The 22,103-nt window shown below is 33.6% G+C and overlaps 1 protein-coding gene across 1 annotated transcript; it reads left to right on the forward strand.

Moving 5' to 3' along the window:
• The first annotated feature begins 3,860 nt into the window (after nt 1-3,860).
• Nucleotides 3,861-12,703, forward strand: LOC139526942 (F-box/LRR-repeat protein 2-like). Its single transcript, XM_071322123.1, has 2 exons — nt 3,861-3,952; nt 11,003-12,703. The coding sequence occupies exon 2, from the start codon at nt 11,005-11,007 to the stop codon at nt 12,637-12,639; it is 1,635 nt and encodes a 544-aa protein (XP_071178224.1). The 5' UTR covers nt 3,861-3,952; nt 11,003-11,004; the 3' UTR covers nt 12,640-12,703.
• The last annotated feature ends 9,400 nt before the right edge of the window (nt 12,704-22,103 follow it).

Below are 22,103 nucleotides of genomic sequence, written 5' to 3' on the forward strand. Positions count from 1 at the left end.
AAGTCTTCAATACTGTTAGCACTAAGAAAATACTTCCATTGATCCTACAAAAACAGATGCCAACAATAACGACTTGTAAGGTTTAAATGTGTTTTATGAATCTGTTTCAATCTTAATCATCAATTTCTTCGTCTGTTGGATCTTTTAAGATTTTTTCTCAGTACCGTTTTGTTTTTTATAAAGGGACATAACACCATTACTAACCGTGTATGAAATAAGCTCCGCCCCCTTCTTACCTAATAAGGTATATAAAGGGACGTAACTCCACTACTAACCGTGTATGAGATAAGCCCCGCCTCCCTACTAACCTAATATCAAATATACACGGTTTGCACGCGGACGCTTTTAACCAATCATATTCCTGGAAATGTATAGGAGGTAAGATAAATTTACATCCTATCTACTGGATTTCATTTCATTGTATATTTAGATGTATAGCCTCATTTGTTACTTTACTACAACAACAATAAACATTATATCTTATTTTTCTCTTTATTTGTTTTGTTTGTGATACATATGAGACACTGATGAGTCGTAAGCAGAGAAAATGCAAAACTGACATGATAAACTTAAAAACCAGATATCTGATATGTTCTTACAACACCTGGTTAGATGCCACTTTGTTTGTCTTGTTTGTGATAAATGTGGGACACAATGTCCGACGAAATGCAAGACTGGTAAAGCAAATTTATAAACCCGGTATCTTTGAAATGTTTTTACATTCCCTGGTTCGATGACACTGATCTAGGATTTAACTTGAATATGACAGCTTCAGTCATTTATTTGAAAATTTACCCTGAGTAAATGATGAATTATTCCTAAATGTTTTCTACCCTCGGTCATATATGGCATTAGTAAGATCTGGCGTAACTTTTAGGAATTTTTGGCTTTGAGTTCCTTCGATTTTGATTTGATTTGTTTGATTCTAGTGCCATTATGTATCTTGGTTAGACAACATGAACATCTGGCATACCAAATTCTTAGCATTGTTTAAATTAAAACTACTCTAATGGTGAATCTCTTATAAAGAGAACAAATTTCCTGTTTTATCGTAATCATCTTATCGGTCCAACAGCTTAGTCTGAAACATGAAGTACGGTATGCTACCACTTCAGCATAAGACGTTATATTACTAAGGTTACCTGGAATCATCGCATTTGTAATATATTAAAGGTTTAGGTCTTCAATCTGACAAATTCTAGAAACAAATCTTAGCAAGAGGCGACAGTAGTTTATCAAATTTTCACTCGAAACCCATGGCCAGTTGAAATATACCAACTGATTGAAAGAAAAAGAAACCAGAAGGCATTACATGATTTCAAGAAGAAAGAGTAAGACTGTATTGTATCATGCTATGCAAGAATTCCACGCAATGCAAATCCACTACAGCAAACCTTTCACGATATGGAATAGAATTATATCCGTATGTTTTCAGATCAGACGACTTTCATGGAGTGTAAAGATCTAAGACCGCTAAACTATGTGTTGAGTATGAGTTGAACCCTAGACACATCGTATCGGCCAACCAGTTCGTGATGGTGACTGTAAAACTTGTATAATGTCGATTTACATCGTTCTGCCTCATTTCACTGCTTTCACAGGAGATGTGGTATTGGAAGTTAAATGAAGCAAATCGTCAAGTCTCGTTTCTATGTATGTTGGCGTTTGTTTTTGTTGCAGTTCAGTGTTTTTTTTTTGTTCCGTTGGTTTCCTCTTATAGTTGATGTGTTTCCCTCGGTTTTAGTTTGTAACCCGGATTTTTTCTTCTCTCAATCGATTTATGACTATTGAACACCGGTATACTACTGTTGCCTTTCTTTATAAGCAAAGTATTATTTCTTCCAAATTCATTAGGATGTTAAGTATAGCTCAGAAAATTTTGATGTTCTTATCCGTCCATAGTGGACCTAAGCATTGGCGCTTGCTTGCATTGACCCCTTCTTTTGACTTTGAAGTTTTTGCTAAGTTTACATTTATAAATTTGTGATAAAGTGAGTTAAAGGGGAACCATCTAATAGAAGTAGGTCAATGATATTTGTTATGTAGATGTATTAGTATAGGCACTTCTCATTTCCATTGAGATTAATTACGATTTTAATTTGAACATTTAATTGCATTTAATAGACAACTTTCGAGTTCGATGCATTTCCGTCAAAAACTCTGGTTTTAGTGAACGTCATTTGTGCGTTTAGGGGCGTCGTCACTTCCATTCCAATGTTGAGCGAGTGGTTGGAAAACTATAATTCTATATTGTACGTATTATTCGGCAAATTGAATTCTCAAAATTGACAATCAGCATTGCTGTCATTAGGGAATTGTCATTAAGTACCTACAGAACAACCATTATTTCTAGTTTATCCTACACAATAATGATCACTAAGACGCTTGATGAACGTAAATAGTGCAGGGATACAGGCGACCCCCTCTATCTGGTAAATGACGTCATAAAGGCGCGTATAATTGACGAGTTTTTTCCGGTGACGGATGAACTCGAAAGTGGTCTATACTATCAATATTGCAAGTTGCGAGACATATATATGTTTCAACAGTTATTAATTACATTTATACATTTATACATTTATACATTATTTTGCGAGATTTAATATAAAAACAACCTTTCTTTTTAATGACATCCTATATCAATATGTATTTACGTTTGATAACTGTATATCGATTTGGGGTATGATCTACATGTCATATATATATACATATGCTATTCAGAATCTTTCATTATTAATGGTCAATTATTAAATTAAATTTAATCAGTTCAATTGAAAGTTCACCTTTCACATGTTTCAAATAAGTTCCCAAATGAACCCCGGAAATTTATCTTCTGATTTGATCTTCAGTAACGTTTTGTTGATGAGTTATGCTATAAATTAGCATGGGTCATATCTTAAATATTGTATATAAGCTAGTATTGGTCATTCTTTCTTAAATATGATCTATATAACTATATATAGGTAATGAATTTCATTGAATGTTATATTGAAATGCAGGGTACGATAAAAATGGCACACCATTACCCAAAAAATATCGAAGTTACCCCCGTAATTATTTTATATATATAATCATGTTTCCTTATTTTAAGTATTCTTGCTTTTATCAATACTATCTTACGATAACTGAAGTTTATACGTGCTATCTCTATTCTCTTATTCTTGTTGTTGAAATATTAAAGAAAATTAAATTAAACATCAAAAACACAAAACAGAGAGCAAGAAAAGGTGTGCCAATGCCCCAACCGCCTGTGCTTGTATCCACTGACTGCACGGACGGATAAGACCGAATAGGAATATAAAGACAATGGGACCCATTTCTGTTATTTGATATACGAGGGCCCTCATGGGGTTTTTGATTATGTGATTACTTGGTCGTTTTTTTAATGATTATTTGATTATTAAGCCAAATATTTCATGATTATTTGATTACCTAGGACTGTATTTTTAGTTTATGATTATTTGATTACTAAAGATAAGCAAATATTTAATGATTATGTGATTATATTGGCAAAAAAATGGTGATTATGTGATTACTAGGACCCCCCCCCCCCCCATGAGGGGCCTCATATACATATGTACAATATTATTTGTTTGACACTATTCTAGGGGTAATTCTAAACGGGCATTTTTGTTATTAAAAAATATATAATCACCGACTTCACCTGCGCTACGAATACATTTATTCTTTTCACCAGCGTACTTTTACGATTTATTTATTAATACTTTACTTTATTGAAAAAAGCGATTTACACCCATATGGCCCCATGCATGGCTTACAAACATAACTATGTAGCAAACATTGATTATTAATATAGTCAGTTTAAAAGTAGAATGTATTTCGAATAAGAACGCGTCAATAAACAATCAACGAATCACATGACATATGTAGCTAGTTCCAACGAATAGAAATACGTCAACGAACAATCAATATAAAGAGTAAACAAATGAAGGTAAACTTTTTAAGATTTCTTTCCTATAAAGTTAAATTTTGTATTTATTTCATGGTAGTTTATATTACATGTAACTTTTTTTTGTCTACAAATGTAATTATTTTGTTCAGTCAAGTTATTACGTATATTGTACGAATTATTTTCTAATACCTATATCATGTATGACCATGTATATGAAACGCGTAGAAAACTAAATATAGATCTGTACCATGTGTATTGCTTTCGGACGCGATTCTTTAATTGTCAATCATCAATCCGCAACACTGGTCGCTTACTCTGATAGAACAATATTCAGAGGACTTAAAACTGAATAAGTTTATTCGGGAACGGGCCGGTGTGATGTAGGGAAAAAAAAAGGGGGGGCGTATTATCTATCCTAGTTATAATTTTGACTTATTTTATAATTGTATCTGTTTGTATTATTTCTAATGCATACTTATCGTCAATTTCTCGATGTTGTGGACCATATAGACAGTAGTATTATCAAAAATGATAAATGTTATTTTTTGTGGGATCGTATACTGGTATGATGTCGTCGTCGTCTGCGTCGTCCGAAGACACATTTGATTTCCGGACAATAACTTTAGTTTAAGTCAATGGATCTCTATGAAATTTAAGAAGAATGCAGTGGCGGATCCAGAAATTTTCATAAGTGGGGGCCCACTGACTGACCTAAGAGGGGGCCCGCTCCAGTCACGCTTGAGTGATTCCCTATATAAGCAACCAAATTTTTTCCCAAAAGAGGGGGGGCCGGGCCCCCTGCCCCCCCCTAAATCCGCCTCTGGAAGGTTCAATCCCACAAGAGGAAGGTTGGGGTTGATTTTGGGGATGATGGTCCCAACCGTTTAGGAATTAAGGGCCCAAAAGAGGCCAAAGCAAGCATTTTTCTAGTTTCAGGTTAATAACTTGTGTACAAGTTTTTCAATTGCTCTGAAATTGTACCACAATGTTTAATACCACAAGCAGAAGGTTTGGATTCAGTTTGGGGTTTCTGGTGCCAACAGTTTAGGAAGTCCAAAAAGAGGCCAAAACAAGCATGACTGTTTGAAGTTTCTGGACAATAACTTAATTGTGTCTAAGTTTATGGATCTTTCTGACATTGTACCACAAGGTTCCATATCACAAAAGGAAGACTGGGATTGAGTTTGGGGATACTTGTCCAATTCATGCAGGAATTGGGGGCATAAAAAGGGCTAAAACAAGCATTTTTCTAGTTTCAACACAATGACTTGTGTATGGATCTCTTTGAAATTGTACTGCAAGGTTCCATACTACAAAGGAAAGACTGGGATTCATTGTGGGGGTAATTGCTCCAAGGAGGATTCAAAAATATGGGGGGTTCTAATTTTTTTTAAGGGTTTCATTTTTTTTTTTTATTTTTCAAATTTCAAATTTTTGAAAATTTTCAAGAAGAATCTTTAATTGCACAGTATTGCGCAATCCATTTGTAAGATCTTGACATTTATTTTGTGTCAGAAACCTATACTTTGTCAAAAATTTGATCACAATCCAAATTCAGACCGTATCAAGCTTGAATGTTTTGTCCAAATTTGCCCCAACTGTTCAGGGTTTAACATCTGCGGTCGTATCAGGCTGCGCTCAGCGAAGCAATTTGTTTTATTTATTTATCATTTATGAGGCATAATCATTGCCATTTGTTTTAAATTGTATTGACAGTATTAATGTCAAAGCATTAATTTTGGATCATAATTCAGTATTCAGTATATATCATGTATATTTAGAATCTTATTTTGTTATTTCGACTTGTTTTCTTTTATTCGTGTTATTTAATGTGTACCCGCAACAGTAGTATTTACGTGCCTTTAACATGTTTAACACGTATACCTGAGGTTTTTTTTTAAATTTAATATTGGGTTAGTGAGATAGAATTTATATCGGAAGATTGTATGATAAGAATGTGATATATATAGAATAATGGCATGTTTGTTTTTGATACTGACTTTATCAGCAAGAATATCAAGCGAGCCCGCTAGGGCGAGCTGATATTCGAGCTGATGAAGTCAGTATCAAAAAATAAAATGCCATTATTCCTTTGATCGGCAATTTGTCTTAACTGATGTTTTTTTGGTTGAGAATACGACGTAAAATGAAATAGTTAGTAAAATTATTTTCACGCGTACAAAACGTTGGGATAGTTGTTCGGTTGTATGAATGAAGTCGTGCGCATTTCATTGATAAATTGACACAAATTGACTTGAGCACAATACCTTGCTGCACTGATATATAACGTCATTGCCTATATTTCCGAGTATCAAGTCATGATCTTAAAAATATTAGGCAGTAAGATCAAAGGGAACATGTAGAAGTTGCCGATACATCTAAATACTGATTATCGCTGGTCGCAGCTTGATACGACCGCAGAGGTCGAATCCTGAGTAGTTGGGGCAAGTATGGACACTACATTCAAGTTTGATACATCTCTGGGTTTGGATTGTGATTGAATATTTATCATAGCCTAGGTTTCTGGCACAGAATGAATGTGGCCAAAGAACTGAAAAATTTGAAATGGACTTTACCTATCATGGCCAAATTTCCAAAATCTAAATACACTGTTAGATTCAACATATCAAAGAATCCCAAGATTTCATTTTTTTAAAATTCAAACAAGTTTAATTTTGGACCCTTTTGACAACAACGTGAACCAATTTGATAAAGGGGCCTTAATCTAAATACACTGTTAGATTCAGCATTTCAAAGAACCCCATATATTCATGTTTTGTTGAAATCAAACAAAGTTTAATTTTGGATCCCCATTCTGACCAACTGAAAACTTGGCTTAAAATCAAAAATCTAAATGCATGCTTAGATTCAGTTTAAGAACCCCTTGAATTAATTTTTTCATAAAATCAAAATAGTTTTTATTTGAGACTACGTGGATCAATTTGAAAACTGGTCCCAAAGTCAAAAATTTTAAATACACAGTTAGATTCAGCATGTCAAAGAACCAAAAGAATTCGATTTTTAAAAAAATCAAACAAAGTATAGTTTTTGACCCTTTGGGCCTCAATGTGGACCAATTTGAAAGAAGGCACCAACATTAAAATATAAATAAATGGTTAGATTGGCATATCAAAGAACACCAATAATTCAATATTTGATGAAATCAAACAAAGTTTAATTTTGAATCCTTCTACCAATTCAAATACGGAGCCCGAAATCTTAAATCTGAATACACGGTTAGATATAGCATATCAAAGAACCATATGAATTCAAGACTTTGAATTAAACCAAATTAAGATTGGTCAAGAAATAATCAAGTTGTACAGAGTAATTAGAAAAGTATGGTAAAAAAAATGAAGAAAAAAACAATTCCAAAATATCATTCCTCATTAATACAAAGTCTTTAAAAATCTATAAAACTTACCTCTTTTGAAAATGCCTAATAATGAACATTAAATTTCAAACTATATCAATACATAATTTCTTCTTTAAAATTATAAATATGGTGCTGTAAATGTTTTCAACTATCATGACTATGACTCAACTTAAAGTTTCTGTTAATTGTGCAGTAAATCTCTGAATTTAGATTTTGATTAAATATTAAATAATAGCATAGTTTTTGACACAGAATGAACGTGGTATAAGTTCTTAAATAATTTAAATTAGACATTAACCAATTATGGTTATATATCAAAATTCTAAAAACATGGTTGGAATCAGCACACCGAAGAACCCCAAGAATTCAAGTTTTGAAGAAATCCAACAAAGTTTAATTTTGTACCTTTTGGACCTCAACGTGAACCAATTTGATAATAGGATCGAAATCCAAAATCCAAATACACAATTAAATTCAGCATATCAAAGAATCCCATAATTGCTTTTGGGTTAAAATCGAACAAATTTTAATTTTGGACCCCAACAAACAAACAAACTTGAAAACTGTGCCTTAAACAAAAATTAAATTAATTGCTTAGATTCAGCATATTATATAACCACAAGAATTCAATTTTTGTTACAATCAAACTAAGTTTTATTTTGGATACTTTGGACCTTAATGGGGACCAGTTTGAAAAGCAGGCTCAAAATAAAAAAAATTAAAACACTGTTAGACTGAACACATTAAAGAACTCCATTAATAAATTGAAGAAATCAAACAAAATTTAATTTTGGACCCAAATTTGGCCAACTTTGAAAACAAAGCACAAAATCAAAAATCAAAAACACTGTTGGACTGACCATATCAAATGAGCTGCGTCGGATAGAAATCGACCTTATGCAAGTGTACGTATGTTTATTATGTATAAGAATTTGTTTAATTTTGAAACATTTAAAAAACGATTCAAAGATAAATTTTGGTCTGATATATAGGGTTTTTATATCAACAAAGTTTCTCATATCAACAGTTACATATACTGATTGTTCAGAACTATTTTTTCAACCCGACAATAGATTAACAGATGTATTGATATTCATTTGCATAAGGTCGATTTCTATCCGACGCAGCTCAAATAACATCAACAATTTAATTTTTGATGAAATCAAACAAAGTTCAATTTTGGAGCCCAATTTGAACCAATTTGAATATTGTGCCCAAAATTAAAAATCTAAATACAGGCTTAGATTTAGCATATCAAAGAACCCCAACCATTCAATTTTTTAAAACCATACAAAGTTTAGTTTTGGACCATTTGGGCATTAATGTGGACCAATTTGAAGACAGACCCCAAAATTACAAATCTAAATACATGATAAGATTCAGAATATCAAAGAACACCAATTATTAAATTTTTGATGAAATCAAACAAAGTTTAAATTTTAAACCTTTATATGGATCAATTCAAAAACAGACCCAAAATCTAAATTATAAATACCATTTAGATTCAGCAAATTAAGGAACCTGATTGCAAGTATTCAGGACTTTGAATTAAACCTCATTGAATTTGCTAAAGAAATAAGTTATTTATACAAAGTATTACAACAGACTTATCTTTGGGCTTTTTACTAAACCATTACAGTCATATACCCAAAAATAAATCCCAAACTTATTTTGTGATATAACAGCTTGTGGCACAATTAAATAGCAATGCATAGTTTTATTATCAAACAGTTTTGACCATGACCTCCAAAATCAATCCCAACTTTCATTTTGAAGTATGGAACCTTGTGGTAACATTTCATAGAGATCCATACTCTTATACACAAATTATTGTCCTGAAACATGAAACATGCTTTTATTGGCCCTTAATTACTAAACAGCTACAACAATAACACGAAATTAAATCCCAAATCTTCCTATTGTGATGTGGAACCTTATACTCAAATTTAATACAAATTGATACACTTATACTGAAGTAATTATCTGTGAAACAGACAAATAATTGTTTTTTGTTAGGCCCTTTATGGCCCCTAATTCCTAAACCGCTATGACAATAACCATCAAATTAATCCCAACCTTCCTATGGTGGTGTGGAACCTTGTGCTAAAATTTGATAGATGTATACACTTATACTCAAGTTATTGTCTTAAAACCAGACAAATATTTATTGTTGGTCCCTTTCTGGCTCCTAATTACAAAACCGCTAGGACAATCCCAAACATCCTTTAGTGGTATGGAACCTTGTGCTAAAATTTAATAGAGATCCACACACTTATACTCAAGTTATTGAGAACTAAAATGTCTTCAGACGCAGACGAAGACATCGCCATAACATGATACGAACGCAAAAATATTTGCGGTCGTATAACAACGATAAAAAGGACAAAAAAAAACTAAACTGGAACAGTCTACAAAACACTTGATAAAAACTCAGTAAAATGAACCCCTGCAAACGACGGGGATGATATAAGGGGCTCCGGAAGGATAAGCATGTCATGCTTCACATTGGTGTCGTGTTGTGCACGGTTAGTACAAATTCGGTGTTAATTCTCAGTCGTAGATGTCATTATCGAGAAAAAGAAGATTGAGAGGATGGCTTCGATAGTTAAAACATATCCGTGGTCATCTGTGATACAGGTATTCCATAACGGCCAGCCATTTCATGATGCCCCCCCCCCGTAAACATTCATGAGTGATGATTTCAACTTTACCACTAGAAAACTTTGGTTCAACAACTTTGTTGAAAGTAGCAACTCTCTATCAATGAATTTATGATAGTTAACATAAGGTCTGGAATATCATATCAACTTATATATATGCAGACGCAAATTTATAATTGGAAAACGAAAATCATGCATCTCTTTAGTCGTTAAATTTGTTCTCAGCCGACTCATTATCAAAATCCAGTGTAAAACTGTAAATGAGTTTGCTATATTGTCTAAATCAGTTAAGACAATACTATGTGATCAATATAACAAGTAAACTGACTTGCGTTCAAGGAAGCATATTTATAAATGAGGGAGTGTATAATGATAATTTAAAACGTTTACGAACTCCACCATTATTTGGTTGACCTTTAATTTATTGAATAGTTGTGTCACATATTACTATATAGACCGATGGTCGTAATCACAATCTTGTATTTATATTTCCTCGGTTGTGACAACCGAATGGAAATAATAACAAAACTTTATTTTCCATGAGCAACAGGAGGAATGTCACTAGTTGAATATAAACTGCTTGTCCTTCCCAGAACACCTGTGTAAATCACGTTTTTTTGGGGGAGTGTTCGTGTTTATCAATTATTAGATTTCTGTGTAGTGTTTTGTGTTAAATTGATTAGAATTGGTATCAAGTTCTTTTTTTATGCAATTGCTGTCTTTCTTTTTGGATATGACAACCTTATTCTGTCCTATGTGTATTTCTCCAATATATTGGTCGATATGTTTGAATTATAATCAAAGATAACAGAATTATTAATAATATCACTGATAATAAGGAAAAAAACCAAAAAAACTCGAAGGTTCGGGAAATCTTCGATTTGTTCCGGATTGAAGGAACTTATTGGCAAAACAAGTTACACAGCTTAAATATCGCTAATTAAATTTGGCTTAATTTATAAAATGTCATTAAATAGCAATTATACTTGCCATGGTTACTTATATTCTTTTAAAATAGATATAGAGATTTATTTTATGTGTTTTTTTATTTAGATATGGAAATAAACATTTTACCACCAGAGATTTTACTTATGGTTTTTACATATCTAACATTGGAAGAACGAATTCTTGCAAAAACTGTTTGCACACTCTGGTGCAAAATTTGCCGGTCAAAAAGTCTATGGAAAAGTGTGAACGCGACTGCACTACAATCATACACTATTTTATGTGATATATCATTAAACAGGCACCATATTAGATATCTAAAAATCACCCCTATCTTGTTACTGAAACTGTTACAGTATGATGATAATGTAAAATTTGAAAATCTGTCGCATCTTAATTTAGCATTGTACCATGTGGATAATGCACAAATATTCAAATTGATAAGTAAAAGATGTTCTAACATTAAGATGTTGAAATTCAAATGTTGCTCTGCGCAAACATTAAAAAAAGCAATTAACGCAACAGCAAATCTGCTCTTACACGAACTTGATATCATTTTTTACGGGACAGATGTTAACATTCCTGGTATCACGATGTTATCCGAATGTAATCCACAATTACGGAAACTAAGTATCAATACTTTGTCGACCGGTTTATTAAATTATGGAGTGCATAGTTCAAAAACGATATTTAGCATTAGAGCAAGAAACACCAGTCTCTGCCATAACATTTTTCTGAACATGCCTGTTATTTACACATTATCTTTACTTCACCTTGATGAAACTGACATAAACGATGACAGTTTACTTATTATATCTAAGAATGCTCCAAATTTAAACAGTGTTTCGATATTTGGATGCAAAGCTACAGATAAAGGGATTTTGATATTAACGTCCTCTTGCAGAAAACTTGAGTATTTCCGAATGGGAAATTGTTTACAGAAATTGTCTTTGTACGCAATTTCAAACGAATGCAGTACCCTCATGTATATTGAAGCAAGAAAGACTAGTCTATCTAGTCACATGCACCTGCATGAACTTTCAACTTCATGTCATCATCTTCATGCTATAAAATTGATCGATGTTACTGGACTAGATGATCTCGCAATTGAAATAATTGCTGATAATTGCGCTGAATTAAAGATTGCACACTTTAGTGGAAGTAGCGATATTACATTAACTGCTGTGGCATATATGTTATTCAAATGTAGAATGCTTACGGAATTGATTCTAAAGTTATGTGTCAGTCTAAGTCAAACTAGAAATGTAAATCAACTATTGAGTAATACGTCATCGCATAAAATTTTAATAAAAGATCTCAAGAATGCACACCAAAGTAAAGCATTTGAACCTTTGCGAAATTTTAAACAGCAGTCGACGTCTAGTAAATTCATGCTTCATTTAAAACCGAGATTTATCCAAGAAGACAAGGAAGCCGGTTTAATTTCTCATGACAAAATGACAACAATGATGACGAAAGAGGCCCTATTCAAATATTCACCAACAAGACACTGTGAATTAAGAACGCTTGATGTTGGATCATGTAACAATTTAACCCCAGAATCAATGGTCGATATAACCAAATTCTGTCCAGAGTTAAGAAGTCTGATTTGTTTGGACTGCAAACAATTCATGAGTTTAGATGCGAAAGTAATCCTGCATGAAATATTCCAGAACTGTCTCTTTATCAGATCTATCTGTTTAGGAAAACATGACACAATATACAGCAGTAACTATCCTCTTTAAAGAAATAACCAGTATAATTCATCTATATAACATGTTTTATATCTTTAAAAAAAATCAAAATTTAGATTATTTTTTATTTGTTTGGTTGATTTTTATAAGAGAGGCGAAAGATACCAAAGGGACATTCAAACTCATCAGTCGAAAAATGATTCATGAGATATCAACATCGATAACCGATTTACAAAGCTGCTGAATAGGGACATGCTTGCATATGATTCACAAACAATATCTGATAATGTCAACGCGTTAAAACTACACCTATCATTTCATATACCTACAAAAAGCTATCACACGAAGAATTTTAAATACCTTTACCCTCATCAATTTTGAATTAAAACCTCCCGATTGCCCATGTTGATCGTCCAGATACAAATTTTCGGTTATGCATTCAAACACGCATTAACAAACTACGAAGTGCCATGAACACACATATGATTCTAATCGTATCAAGAGGTTGCAGATGTTTTATTCTCACTTTTCAACAAATGTGTTGTTGTTCCAGCAGAAACAGCTCGGACAATACTGTTTTTATAAACAAAATAGTTATTGGGATGCATATATTTACCTAAATAACGTGTAATTCACATACAAACTGTGAATTCCTCGTACACACCTACATCATTCACGGACGAAAATATTTTTTTTTCGAAAAAAATCGGAAAATACGTCCGTCCTTCTCTACGGTACATTGGCATTTGCAGGAAAAAAGACGATGACAATCTTTGGCCTATACTGGATACCCAAACTTAATGAAAATCCTCACAAAGAAATAAGAAAAGACGGGTCGTCAAAATGGTTGACTAAACATCGTTCTTAATTTTTTTATAACTACCATTCTATCTACGATAAAACATGGCCTTCGGAAATATTGTTATCACGTATATCCAACTAGAGGTGCCAATAATACGTGGATTCTAAAAAATTCTAAAGATCTACTCAAAAATCTTCAATCCGGCGCAATTCTTACAAATTTACAATAATATTAAACTTGGGTTTTCAACGCTTTTCCTACAAAAAATCCTTGTTTTAGATCATGAAAAATCTTAATTTGTGATATATTTTAAATGCGAAACTCAGTTTGGTGGATAGACAGAGTTGGTATTCCTTTACTGGGCGACTTTTATTTGTTTTAATATCAAACAGAACTCATAGCTTCCTAAAGGCAAAAAGATAGAATAAATAAGGCATGATATGACGTATAAATGTAGTGTTTTGTACTTCCTAAATTTGTCCTTGAAACAATTTTTTCCACAGAAAACGCCATTTTTTTTAGAAAATATCCAAATTCCGAGACCGTTATCGATCTATGTCTTATACGCTTTCGCGCATGCTCAGTCGACGTACTGTCCGACATCTCGGCCCTAGGCCAACTCGCACCACTCAAAGACTTTCAATAATTATTAAAACTTGCATCACTGTATCAAACTCGCACCACTAAAAAAAAAAAAAAAATAGAAGTATAACAAACTGGAAGAAATGTGTTTAATCATTAGATTGCTTTTTTCTTCATTTAGTAAATTCCTCCTTTCTCGCAGCACCTGTGTCACACAGAGTCAGAACTCGCACCACTCGAAAAAAATACTACAAACTCGCAACACTGAAGAAATGTTTTACATCATCAGAGAGTTCTAGATCGTTTCTTCTTCTCTGAGTTATTTTCTCCGTTCTAGGAGCACATGTGTAATACCGAGACAGAAGCTACTAATTGGATATTCAAACTCTTATGGAAGATCGAAGAACTGACAATCTAATAAAAACTATCAACGTAATGCATCAGTGCATAAAAACAGTTTGAGAAACACGAACCCAAGTTGTGTATCGCCATAAACATATCAAGTAGTCTTCAAGTTTTTTTTCTAGTAATGGTATAAAGGAACATAACTCAAGCACGGTAAAAGTGACTACCCAAATTCGTACTTGATTTGCGTTTGTTTTTTATAAGCATTGTGTATAAGATTTATAACATTTGATTGAGGCAAACTTAAGTTAGCGAATGAAAACGAAAAAAATTTCCATTTGTAAATGAGAGGTAAAAGTGACGCCAAGCAAATTCAGACTTGATCTGTGTTTTGTGGGAAAAAGCGTTGTGTATAAGTTTCATAACATTTTGTCTAGTCAAACTAAAATTAAATAAAATTGAGAATGGAAATGGGGAATGTGTCAAAGAAAAAAACAACCCGACCATAGAGCAGACAACAGCCGAAGGCAACCAATGGGTCTTCAACGCAGCGAGAAACTCCCGCACCCAGAGGAGTCCTTCAGCTGGCCCCCAAACAAATAAGTACACTGGTTCAGTGAAAATGGACGTCATACCAAACTCCGAATTATACATAAGAAACTAAAATTAAAAATCATACAAGACTAACAAAGGCCAGAGGCTCCTGACTTGGGACAGGCGCAAAAATGCGGCGGGGTTAAACATGTTTTTGAGCTCTCAACCCTCCCCCTATACCTCTAGCCAATGTAGAAAAAACAAACACACAAAAATACGCACAGTAAAACTCAGTTTAAGAGAAGGCCGAGTCCGATGTCAGAATAGGTAACAAAAGAAACTAAACAAAATGACAATAATACATAAATTAACAAAGGACTACTAGCAATTACTGACATGCCAGCTTCAGACCTCAATTAAACTAATTGAAATATTATGTCTTTATCATATGAATATCAAGCACAATCCCTTCCGATAGGGGTTTAGTATTATACCATTATAAAATATATGAGAAGAACATAACCCGTGTCATGCCAACAACTGGTTTTAGATTAAATGTGTTTAATTCCGATGCAAAGACCCTATAAGTGAATCAATATTAAAGCCAAAATATGCAATCTTTAATGACCTGACAACAGTATCTTAACTATATCCCTTCTTAACAAGTCTGTTTAAAGGTTTTGTTAGCTTTTAGGTGAATACTGACAGTTTTGTGCTTTGAAAGAATAGTACCATTAAAGAATGGAATCCAATTTTGGGACGTAAGGACGTACGGACGGACAAGGATAACTTAAATGGTCCTCCGCTACGGCAGGGGAATAAAAAGCATGCATCTTGCAAAGTTTTTGACTTTTTTATTTTTAGATATATCGATGATGTTCTTTCACTTAATAACCCACATTTCAATGAGTGCATCTTAGATATCACACCAATTTGAGATTAAGAATAGCACCTTAACTAGGTAGTCGGTAAATATCGATCTTGAACTTTCCCCCGGAATTCATGATATTGACACATATGGCCGACTTAATACAAGAATCTGTGACAATGTGATAATTTCTACTTTAAGTTGTTATGAATAGTTTCTCAGTAGTGACATACCATCTGCCCCACCTTTTGGCGTTTACGTAACTATCTTAATTAACAATTTAAACTCGTTCACGATCATGCAATACGGACTCCATTAACAGGGTGTGCTTCTTACATAGACACTGCTCCAACAAAATTATGAGAAAAAGGAGTGCACACACTGCAATGTCTCGCCTGCTTTACTAGCCATGATTGATTTTTTTGTTATAGTTCCAAAGATAAAGATTTACTACAAGGATCACATAAAACTAACATTATCAATGACCCATGCAAATGAGGTCAAGGCCAGATTATCCAAGCAAAACAAACATGTTCACCTTACAATCATTCAATACACCAAATATAGTTGACCTATTGCTTATAGTATACAAGAAACAGATTAAACTATGAAAACGTTACATAACCAATGAACAATGAAAATGAGGTCAAGGTCAGATTAACCTAGCCAGTCAGACATGTACACCTTACAATTATGTCATGTATCAATTGAAGTTGGCCTATTGCTTATAGTATCTAGGAAACTGACTCAACTAGGAAAACTTAAAATTTACCAATGAACCATGAAAATAAGGTCAAGGTCAGAAGAAAACGACGAGACAGACATATACACCTTACAATCATTCAATGCAACACATACAGTTGCCCTATTGGTTATAATATGAGAAAAAAACAGAGCAGAACATAAAATTTAACTTTGACCAATGAACTGCTAAAGTGAGGTCAAGGTCAGATGAAACCTGTTAAACTGACATGAAAACTGTACAATCATTCCATACAGCTAACATGGCTAATTCAGTTGACCTACTGCTTACAGTTTCTAAGAAACAGACCTAATCACGTAACTTTAACCTTAATGACTGATCCATTAAATGAGAACGAGGTATGGTGAAACCTGTCTGACGGACATGTATACATTGCAAGGAACCCATATACCAAATGTGGTAACTTTTTAGTCATACTGAGTGAAAAATTCACCTGACGAAAAAAAAACTGTCGCTGAACCATAAAAATGAGGGCAATGACAACGAACACATGATAGACGGACTCTTCGAAACTTAAGGTATCTGTATACACAGTATGAAGAGACCAGGTATTATACCCTGTGAAATATAAAGCTGAATACAAATACTTTAAGCTGCCGCCGGATTGTAATCCCTATGTCTCGCATATTTCGTTTTTCGTCGCAGGAGAGACACTTACGATAGAAATCGACATGACATAAATTGTACGATGAACATCATGTCGAATGTTTTGACCGGTAAGATGTGTACGTGTCTCAGAAGCGACATGTTTTCGGTTCAATCTTCTGGTCGGGTTGTTGTTTCTTTGACACAGTCCCCATTTCCATTCTCAATTTTATCAGTTATCAGAATAGTAATCTAATCAATAAATTTACTGAGTGTTTCCTATTCCCGATTGTGGCATTCAGACTTGAGTGTGGATTGGCATGGCGGATGGTAAATGTCCAAGGAGGAGACTTTCGCACATCTCAACTAAAACGGTACGCTTGTGCATGTTCACATTATGCACCAGGGGTCACACCGGGTGTTGTCCTTGTAAGTTGTATAATTACTCCTCTAACAGAGGTATGCGAAAGAACAAATGAAATCGACGCTACATAAGCATTACAGTCACTCGTTACATGTACATTAGTAGAAACCAAACTGACAATGCCATTGGAAAAAAACAATAAAAAGACAAACAACAATATACGAAAGACAAGTTAAACAAAGACAACAAATGACTAAACAACACAAAACCCACAAAAAACTGCAAGGGGGGGGGGGGGATCTAGCTCAGATGCTCCGTAAGATGAAGCTCTCACTGTGCACCCGTCGTGTTGCTGCAATAAGTACACACCCGGTGAATAGTCTAACTCGGTAGGTTGCATATGAGGAAAAGAGGACGTGAATGTGGTTACAATTAGAACACATTCTTTGTCATCTTTGAAACAGATATGTCATTACGGTGAACCACCTGTTGATGGTATCCATAAACATGTCAATAGCATAATGAAAAGCCATGGTAAAATTGTAACGATATTGTTTCGTATGACAAAGAGCTGCATACTGTAAGATTAAACGATTTTGCGAATGATTTATTTTCGGTATTTTCGCTTTCAAGATCAAATCGCGAAAAATTTCAAAGTTTGATGAATACTAGAATGTTGACTGCACATCTCCCATTCAACTTGAGACAAAACAAGAGTTAACACGCTAAAATGTCCCGCCTGTTTTACTAATCATTAAATTCATGTTGAAAGTCTAATGTAAAGGTTTAACTACAAGTATCACTCAAACTTAACATATTATCAATGTTCTACGTGTAAAAATAAGGTCACGGCCAGGTGCACCATGCCAGACAGATATGTTCACCTTACAATCATTCCATACAACAAATATAGTAGCCCTATTGCTAGTAGTACACGAGAAACAGATCAAACCACAAAATCTTAACATTGACCAAGGAACCATGACAATGAGGTCAAGGTCATATGAACCCTGCAAGACAGACAGGTTCACCTAATAATTATTCCATACACCTGACCAAATATAGTTGAACTAATGCTTATAGTATCTGAGATACAGTCTTGACCACGTAACTTTAACCTTATCAGTGATTAATGGAATAATGTCGAGGTCAGGTGAACCCTGCCTGATAGACAGGTAGACGGTGTCAGGAATGATAAACTCACAAATTATGACAATTTATCATTGACCAATGAACCATGAAAATAAGGTCACGGTCAGATGAAACGAACAGACAGACATGTAAACCTCTCAATATTGTTCCGTACACTAAATATAATTGACCTATTGCTTATAATATCTGAGAAATAGACCAAACCACAAAAACTAAAGATTGTCCAATAAACCATGAAAATCATGTCGAGGTCATATGCAGGCCAGATGGACATCTACAACCTGATAATCATTCCATACACCAAATATAGTGGCCCTGTTGTTTATAGTATCTGAAAAATAGACCATGAAGTTGAAGTCAAGTACAAGTACACTTTACAATCTTGCCATACACCAAATCTACTGCTTATAATATAGTTATCAAAGGTACCAGGATTATAATTTAGTACGCCAGACGCGCGTTTCGTCTGCACATATAACATCTGCAATACGGACTTGACCACATAACTTTAACCTTGATCAGCGACTCGTGGAATAAGGTCGAGGTCAGGTGAACCCTACCTGATGGACACATAGAAGGTTTCAGGAACTCATATACCAAATACAGTTATTATATTACTCATAATAAGTGAGTATTTCACTTATCAAAAAACTGTAAGCAGTCACTAAACCATGAAAATGAGGTCAAGGACAAGGGATATGTGACAGACGAAAACCTCGTCACATAACATGCATAAGGTATCTGCACACAAGGTATGAAGCATCCAGGTCTACTACCATTTGAAATATAAACGTTAAACAAATAGTTTACACCGTTGCCAGATTGTTTTACCTATGGCTCTCAAACTGCGTCTCTTGCAGTCGAAACCGAAAAACAAGAACACAACCCTTACAGAACTGAAATGTTTGCAGCAGATCTGCTGCAAACAAAATGTTTGCAAGAACTCTTTGAATAATGTTTCCATGCAGATGTTTGCAGCTAGCTGCAAACCTCCTGCAAACACTGCAGCTTTTTTTGACTTCCACTTCGTGTAGATATCTACATCAAAGTATGGGGGGATATCTACAACAAAACTTTCCCCATAAATGTCATTCAGGTAAATCTATTTAGAAAAGCAGCCTTAACGTAAGATGTTTTTAATAACAGGTGGATAACGTCACAGTACCCAAATTGCACTGAGTACCCAAATTGCACCTATTCAACAAAAATAGCTGTGGAAATCTTACAAGTTTTCTTTCAGACTAAACAATTGGTATTTTTATGATTTGACATTATACACATAGCCGAATATATTTAAATATACACATAAGGTTCACAGTAAATATCAACAGATGAAGCATTCACTGGAAAAGGTAAATCTACGGAAACGTCGTCGTACAACTTTCTCAAAAAGTCATCTTTTAAAAATGAGCAAATTAAATATGTTACAAGCATCCATTTCTTATAAAATGGATAGTAAGCATGGAGAATTTCAAATTGTTCTAAATATTTGAAAAAATGGAACAAAACATCAAATTCTGTTATCCACTTTTAAATGATGTGAATTTAAGCATGGATGTAATTTGAGAACTCCTCATTACGAAATCCTGGATCGTTTGGAGGTCGGTTTATACCCATTTTTCTATGATTCAATATGGATTCAAAGTTAAATCGGTGTTACTATATAGTAAACAAGGACACATCTACAAAATAAACACAGAATGAAAATTTTTGTTTGGATCATAAAAAAATTTAGGTGAAAAAACTGTCATAAAAGGTGCAATTTGGGTACCGTCACGTTATATATCTTTGAAACATGTTGCAAATCTGAAGTAAAAGTGGACTTCATTTTTAAGCCTTCTATTATTAGAGATATAAGAATATGTGGTATGAGTCATGAGTGCCAATGAGTCAACTCTCCATCCAAGTCACAATTAGTAAAAAGTATAGTATTATAGGTCAAAGTACGGCCTTCAACACTGAGCCTTGGCTCACACCAAATAGCAAGCTATAAAGGACCCCAAAATGACTAGTGTAAAACAATTCAAACAGGAAAACGAAAGATATATTTTAGATGTGAATGAATAATAATATTAGAACACACCAATGGTTGACAATTAAACAACATTGCATTTGTTGTCAACAGACTGTTCTCAATGATAAACAAGTGCCCATACAATTTGTAAAGCCCAGAGAAAATGAAAATTTATTTACATCATACCTAAATATGATACACAAAGAATTACATGTTTATGCATAATAACTTTCAAAGAACCACATATATGCATTGTTCTTAATTTTTTTTAGTGCAACATGAAATAAAATGGAAAAAGATGTAAATAATAATAATTTTTTGGAACTGCTGCATTCAAATTTATATATACAAATATGTGTTTAATGCTTTCAATTTTCATGATAATAAAAATATTGCCAATAATCTGAATAAACAGGATGTCATTCCATTTGGTTTAGAGTCACATGTATTACCAGCTTCATCATAAATTTTACTGACGAGTCTGGGATGTAATGAAATATTGTTTTCCTATAAAGTTCAATGATCTATTAGTGTAACACACTGAACGCCCAATCTCATATAAGTCGTGCAAACATGGTTTATGAGTTTGAATGGGTCCACTGTTGAAAAGATAATACTTTTTGATGAGCCTCTTGGTCTAAAATAAATCTCATGATATGTAAATTCACTTTTAAAAACATATCAACTATAATAAACTTCAATTAACGTAAAAATATCGACCTTAAATTCTATAAAATCGTAAAAAAGCAATGTCGCCAATTTCGAATAAGGAATATGCAACCGAAAAAAACTGTCCTGTGCACCAATTTCATGCTCTTTCTTGATTAAATCCAAATGATCCTTACATGAACTATTGAATACGAAAGTAAAAATAATATCAAAACACCACAAAAAAATGTTTATCAACAATTTAGATGTGTCGTCAGTTTCATGATTCTTCCATAACGGTGATTTGAGTATATTTCAAAATGAGCAACTTACAGGTTCAGAGGTTTTAATGTTTGTTTAAGGGTTTAATAGTGTTGAATTTTGAATTACTATCTCAATCTGTCCATTAAAACAAGCTATCTCTGGGAATTTTTTTTTAATTTTTCATTTAACCAATTATGCTCATCAAATGATTCCTCCGTAACCGTAGGCTAAACCATTGATACAGTATAGAAACAAAAATTTCTGTTTTTCTTTTAACCAATCATACTATTTCGACCATAAAACAAGCTTTGATGTAATTTGGTTAAGCAGCACTCTTGATAAAAAAACAAAAAAACTGCTTGGAAATTCCTCCGAAACGATTCTTCCGTAACGGGACAATTTTATACAGGGCACATTTTCATCCATACACCGGTTAATCATGTATCACGTGGTTTTAAAAGTTTCATAAGCGGGATGTTTGAAGGAAAGAAGTGTTTGACCACATAAAACGATTGAATTTGAAGAAAAAGGATTTTTTTTTGGAAATTCTGTGAAGGTAAATATATCATTTCATAGAGAGGTAATTTTAAAGAG

Source organism: Mytilus edulis, chromosome 6 (assembly GCF_963676685.1).
Source record: "Mytilus edulis chromosome 6, xbMytEdul2.2, whole genome shotgun sequence".
Classification (NCBI taxonomy): domain Eukaryota; kingdom Metazoa; phylum Mollusca; class Bivalvia; order Mytilida; family Mytilidae; genus Mytilus; species Mytilus edulis.

Coding starts and splice junctions, on each gene's coding strand:
- LOC139526942 (XM_071322123.1), top strand. CDS start 11,005: ATGGAAATAAACATTTTACCACCAGAGATTTTACTTATGGTTTTTACA.